Source organism: Phragmites australis, chromosome 18, assembly GCF_958298935.1.
Source record: "Phragmites australis chromosome 18, lpPhrAust1.1, whole genome shotgun sequence".
Taxonomy (NCBI): domain Eukaryota; kingdom Viridiplantae; phylum Streptophyta; class Magnoliopsida; order Poales; family Poaceae; genus Phragmites; species Phragmites australis.
In genome coordinates this window covers 22,148,172-22,154,289 of record NC_084938.1, presented here as the reverse complement: position 1 = coordinate 22,154,289, position 6,118 = coordinate 22,148,172, and the positions used below count along the sequence as shown (strand labels likewise).

Below are 6,118 nucleotides of genomic sequence, written 5' to 3'. Positions count from 1 at the left end.
TCATCATGATGTGGTCTCTTAAACTGCTGGACCCATTATACTTATAGTGTTGAAGAGTTTCAAAATAAGTGTACTCGCATAAACCTTGGAGATGCCTTTTAATTGCTCCTCCATGGATGCCAAGTACGTCTTAGCTTTCTCTAAGTTAGGGATTGCTCCCCTTATGACATCTGAGATCGAGTTCCTCATTATCGTCAGTGACATGCTGTTGGACCGCTCCAACTTCACAAAAAGTGCATCATAATTTTTCTTAAGTTATTCATAATTCTCCACGCCAACAACAGGAGAAGTGGGAGCACCAACCTCAAGTGCATAGTCAAGCTCCAAAACGCAAAGAGAAACCGTCACTTTAGCTTTCCAAGCGGGAAAGTTTTTCCCCGTAAGTTGATCTATGTCGTCAATTGTGTTGGCAACAGAGGAAGTATTAAGAGCTAAGGAAAAGATTTAGCAAGATTTGATAATCATCATGAAATAATATTTGCACAAAATTAACCCTGTGTTGGTCTGGTTAAAAACATGCAAAACTCGATTCCAATCCATACCACTGTTGGGCAGAAAATAGGAAAGAATTTAACAAATACATAAATGTCACATAATTACAATCAACATTACTCACAAAGTAATTACAGACCTACGTAATTACGGACCTACATAAAATTAATCGTAAGATTCAACATGTGATCACAAATGGCATTGGTCAGTATGCAACCATGGCCAAAAAGACATCAAAATTCTCTAAATAAATTTTCCCGTTGGTTCCAATCTATCCACAGAAAAATATTCGTAAAATTTTGGTGCATAAAATGTCATTATTTGAGCCACATTAATCAATTAAACCAGTGCATAAAAAGAAAAACATTAAGTTCACTGAAAAAATTTGCTTTAGAGAAATATTCATGAATTTTGTACATTAAACATTATTTATTTGGGCCACTATAATAAAAATTCTAATACAAAGGAAAAAATTATAAATCACTGGAAAAATTACTTCAGAGAAGTAACCTTAAATTTTGGGACATTAAAAAATTATTTATTTACGTCCATAATGATCAATTAATCTAGTGCATAAAGTAGAAAACCTTAAAAATAACTGAAAATAAAAAATAAAGGAAAAAGCCAAGGCAGAAAAAGAAGGCCCAAAAGGGCCCCTTTGGCCAAGCCTACAGTGGCTCAGCCCAGCGCCTTGCACGTGTGTGCCCTGGCCTAGGAGTCTTCATGTGCCCTGGCCCATTGACACGTTTACCGGCCTGATCATCACGCTAACGTTGCGGTGCATCCATGGCCATTGATTCTAATTCGATGGCTCCACGCACATTTTGCCAGATCAAGGCACCCTATTGCCCCAACCCTAGCCACTCCTCTCTATCTTCTCCGAGAAAACCGTGTGGCCGAGAGAGGAATGGCGGTTGCGGGTTTGAGAGAGGAGCATGAAGTTTCCTAGGAGTTACCCACCGGCACACGCGTGCGGAAAGGCTAGCGCACGGTGCCATCAATGGTTCTGTGACGGCGCCCGACACGCACGGTAGAAAATAAGGTGCTCCGGTGAAGGCGTCGACGAGCATGCGAGGAAACACATTATCGGGGGTAAATCCCTGACAATGATTCTGCGGTATGCTAGACAGTGGCCATGTGGACGGTGTTTCAGGAATCAGATGTGTGTGTTCGAAGAACTAGGGGGCACAAGGAGTTATACAGGTTCGTGCCTTCTAGAGGATAATAGCACAACGTCCTGTGTGTGTTATAAAGGATCTCAGTTGAATTACAGATGATGTCTTTTTTGGGGGCCTCTGCATCCTCCTCCTCGCCCCTTATATGTAGCAGGGACGAGGAGAACCTACATGTGGATCCAAACAGAAGACCTCTGCTCATCCTAATATATAACCCGAACCATCATTACAGAGAACCACGCATGCCCACTTTCTCTGAGGGTCCCATGCAACTTGTGTCGTGCGCCACCATGCTGGCCTGCAAAATTCCACCCCGCAACAATTAATGCTACGGGACGGGATAAGGTCCTTTTGCGCCGACTCCATCCACTTGCCTGGTCGGACTGCTGATGGTGTCCCATCCGTCGTGTGCCACTGTGTCAGCCAGCAAAGACAATGCCTTTCTTCGCTGACCCCGTCCACTTGCCTGGTCGGGCTGCCAACAACGTCCCATCCGTCGTGCGCCACCGTGCCGGTTAGCAAAGTTTTATCCCGTAGCATTTTAATGCTACGGGACGGGATAATGCCCAACTGCACCGTCCATGACTTCGTCCACTAATGCAGGCGCCTGGGAAAGAAAAACTTGAGTGGTTTATCAAATAAAGTGCTCTGGACAAGTTGCGTCAAATCTGGCCCTGCGACCAGTGAAGCTGGTCGCGGGTATATGCGATGGTGTAGGGAGACCAGTCATGCGGGTGTTAGACTGGTCGCTATGGTCACACCCTGGTCGTATGATCGACCAGACCTTGTGTAGTATGCTTCTCTAGTTGCTAGGTCCCCTAAAAAGTCCGTTTAACTAGGATATCCCTTTACTTAATACACCGACACACATAGACCTAATAAACCAAAAGCACAGAAGAGCTGAGGGGGTCCACGCGCGACGACAAACCAAAAAGGAAGGGTGTATCCCACCGTATAGGATCAACACGGTAGCTCCGGCGGTGTCAACAGTGCACAATAGGTACGTGAACATCATGCACCCCCCCCCCCCCACTAAATTGAATGAAGGCTTGGGTTAGGGCTTTCTGAATTGGGGATTTTTGGGTTTAGGGTTCCATAAATTTGGGGAAATGGGGATTAGGGTTACACGAAAAGGGGAAATTCTTAGGTTTTCTCAAAATTTGCATAATTCCCCTCCTTCTCTATGCTTATGTGAGACCTAGACCTCTATTCGAGCCATACAAACACACATACATGCATAAATAGCGTTTAAATCAAGATTAAAAAAAAACCCTAAGTCGAGCCTAATATACATAAATCATGAACATGTGTGCTTAAAGAAAGTCACAATTTCATTAATCCAAAGCAATCAGGACCTAATCATGCTTAATTGACAACAACAGTGCTAAAACTTAATTAATTTGGGCCTAATGCACATCAATAATCCTTAACTAGAAGCAATTATGGCCTAATTAACGTGAGTCGAGCCTAATTTAGACTTAAAACACATAATTGTTCATATATATGCTTAAACCGATCATGATTAAGGCTAATTGACCACTAATTGGCGTTAACCGATCATAATTGAACCTTAATTAAGTCTAATAGGGTTCAATCTAGGACTATTAGGCTCTAATGCCATTGATGGACTAAGAATTCATCTAAGATCATAGCCCTTATACTTGAACACCTTGACAGCGGAAGCAAGAGCGTGCACCTATGTTGGGTGACACCATCTTGGTTATCGGTGAGGAGATGTAGTCGGTGTCGGTATGCACATTGGTATAGAAGGTCACCGGCTTGATCATGATGTTGTGGACACCGAGTCGTCGATGCCTCCGGCGTGAGGAGGAAATCGGTGTGGAAGTAGGTCGGTGTAAACGTTGTGGCGGCAACGACGGTCTTCACCTCATTCACAGCACACATAAGGATCGGATAGATGTGTTTTTATGGGGAGGTGCAAACCAAGCGTGGACTGGAAAAATCCTCTCGCTAGTGCCAGACTCCCCCATGGGTTTACATAGCGCTGCACAAGGTTGGACCGCAACCATCGGTGGTTGTGCTCCCGATCAGAGCGTGATTGTGAAAATAGGCTCCCCACATCTCCCGGTCGTCAGTTAGAATACATTAGAGAGAGAATGGGCCCGAAATCAATTCCAACAATACATCCCCTACCTCCCTACTTGTACATAAACTATATATTGTATGCACTCTGTAGGTATCCTAGGAAAATTATCTAATTCAACATTGGTAAATGATGACCATCCTGTGACAGGTGCTCCACATTTTCCCTACCAAAGATTGGCCGGTAGATCATTGAACAATAAAATTTGAAGCACGAATATGCATCATTGCCTAAGGGTTTGTTTGTTTTGTTTGTTTCAGGTTGTTTCTGGCTTCTGCTTGTATCAAAATGCTCAAACAAACAGATTTGCTGAAAAGTGACTTCTGAAGAAGTTAGAAGCCTACTTCTGAGGAAATGAACTAGAAGCTGAGAAGTTAGCTGAAAGTAGTTTTTCTGTGAAGTAGTGTGCTGAGAAAAAAAATTATTGTAAAATCCAACAATTAAAATCCAAAATTAACTTTTCAGAAAAATAAAAACACAGTTTTTCGGAGAAATCAGAAGCATAAAAAAAAGCCTTAAATCATTTGCCACATTTCCTTGTTTGTCGCGTCATAATAGTGTTTTTTAGTACATAGTGTGAGGGTGCTTTCTATCGTGCTTTTTTCTTTAAAGGATCAACCTGATTTGGACAGCTCTGATTTGGATTTGGATATTCATCCACTTGCACTTCTGTAACACACCCCTTTTTGCTCTATAAACACCTCAAGAATTGAATCACTCACATCCAATTCAAACACATGTACACCATGGTCAACGCCATTCTCCTCCTCGTACCCTTGCTCTCCCTGCTGCCCTTCTCCTCCCGCGCCCTGACCCAGGACTTCTGTGTCGCCGACCTGGCCAGCAGCGACACGCCGGGCGGCTACCCGTGCAAGCCCCAGACCGCCGTCACCGCCGATGACTTCTACTACCGCGGCCTGGCTACCACCGGCCCGAGCATCGCCCCCTTCAAGGTCAGCCTGTCGTCGGCGTTCGTCACCAGGTTCCCCGGCGTGAACGGGCTTGGCATCTCTGCCGCGCGCGCCGACATGGCCCCGGGCGGCGTCGTGCCGCTGCACTGGCACCCAGTCGCCACCGAGCTCCTCTTCGTCCTCGACGGCACCATGGTCTGCGGCTTCATCAGCGCCACGTCGAACAAGGTCTTCACCAAGACGCTGTACAAGGGCGACCTTATGGTGCTCCCGCAGGGCCAGCCGCACTTCCAGTACAACGTCGGCAACGCCACGGCGGTGGCTCTCTCGTCGTACAGCAGCCCCAACCCCGGCCTGCAGATCCTGGACTTCGCGCTCTTCGCCAACAACCTGCCGTCGGAGGTCGTGAGCAAGGTCACCGTCCTGGACAAGTTGGAGGTCAGGAAGCTCAAAGCGCTTTTCGGAGGGACCGACGACATGTGCACAGATGTTGAGTGAGTCGTAGTTGTGGTGTGAGAATAATTTTGCACTGGTGCCCTGCATGCCTGTGCATCTGTCCTGTTAACGCAAGTGGTGTTTCTCAAGATGTGGTGTCCCTATCTTTTTTTTAAAATGATTCAATAAATATACGAAAATGTCTTGGTTGTTCCAGGTCAGCTACTGACTCTTCCTTTTCCATTTGGTATTAATTATATTACTGAAAGCTGCATAGTTCTCCGTTTAGAAATGCAAGACATATTTTGTTATAAAAATCATCAAAAATAATTTTTAACTATTAATTTCTCTTATAATATATTATCAGTTGCTATAAAATTATTATTATATTAAAATTACTTTGAAATACATATCTATTGAAATAAAATTTGTAAAAAAACATGCATATAATTTTACTAATTATGAGTCAAAACTTATGAAATTTGACTTTTTCGAAACAAAATCCGTCTTACATTTTGAACGAAGAGAGTACTTGCGAGTTGCAAAAAGAAAACAAATTCACAACCAACTAGGCTGACCCAAATAGGCCTGACGGGCCAGCCTGGCATTGGGCTAGCTAGGCACGAGCTGTCAGACCCGTGTCGGCCCATGTGCAGGAGGTATGGCCCATGATACGACCCAGGACCAATCTTGCCACGTTGGGCCGGCCTAGCGACACGACGGGTAGCACAGTTGGCCCAGCGACACGACGGGCACGGTGACAAGGACGGGTCCTCGGACCCAGAGCTAGCCACGTTGCCCCACATCGATTTTCTTTGCGCACGCGAATCGGGGCGATGTGGTTGTAATGTGTGACCGCCACCTTTTATACTCATCCGATCTGATGACCACGCACCTCAGATGTCGAGGCAGCTTGGTGGCCACCTCGGGGACCACGAACGCGACGGCCAGCCTGGAGAGCGTGACCTGGTGCGCGTACTCCTTGGCAGTGGATTCCAGAT

The 6,118-nt window shown here is 45.4% G+C and overlaps 1 protein-coding gene across 1 annotated transcript; it reads left to right on the top strand.

Annotated features, from left to right (window-relative positions):
* The first annotated feature begins 4,433 nt into the window (after nt 1-4,433).
* On the top strand, nt 4,434-5,338 carry LOC133899061 (germin-like protein 8-14). Its single transcript, XM_062339975.1, has one exon. It carries the CDS (start codon nt 4,509-4,511, stop codon nt 5,178-5,180), a length of 672 nt encoding a protein of 223 aa, XP_062195959.1. The 5' UTR covers nt 4,434-4,508; the 3' UTR covers nt 5,181-5,338.
* Nucleotides 5,339-6,118: the final 780 nt, after the last annotated feature.

Bases quoted from the DNA above. Each gene is read 5' to 3' on its own strand.
- LOC133899061 (XM_062339975.1), top strand. From the start codon at position 4,509: ATGTACACCATGGTCAACGCCATTCTCCTCCTCGTACCCTTGCTCTCC.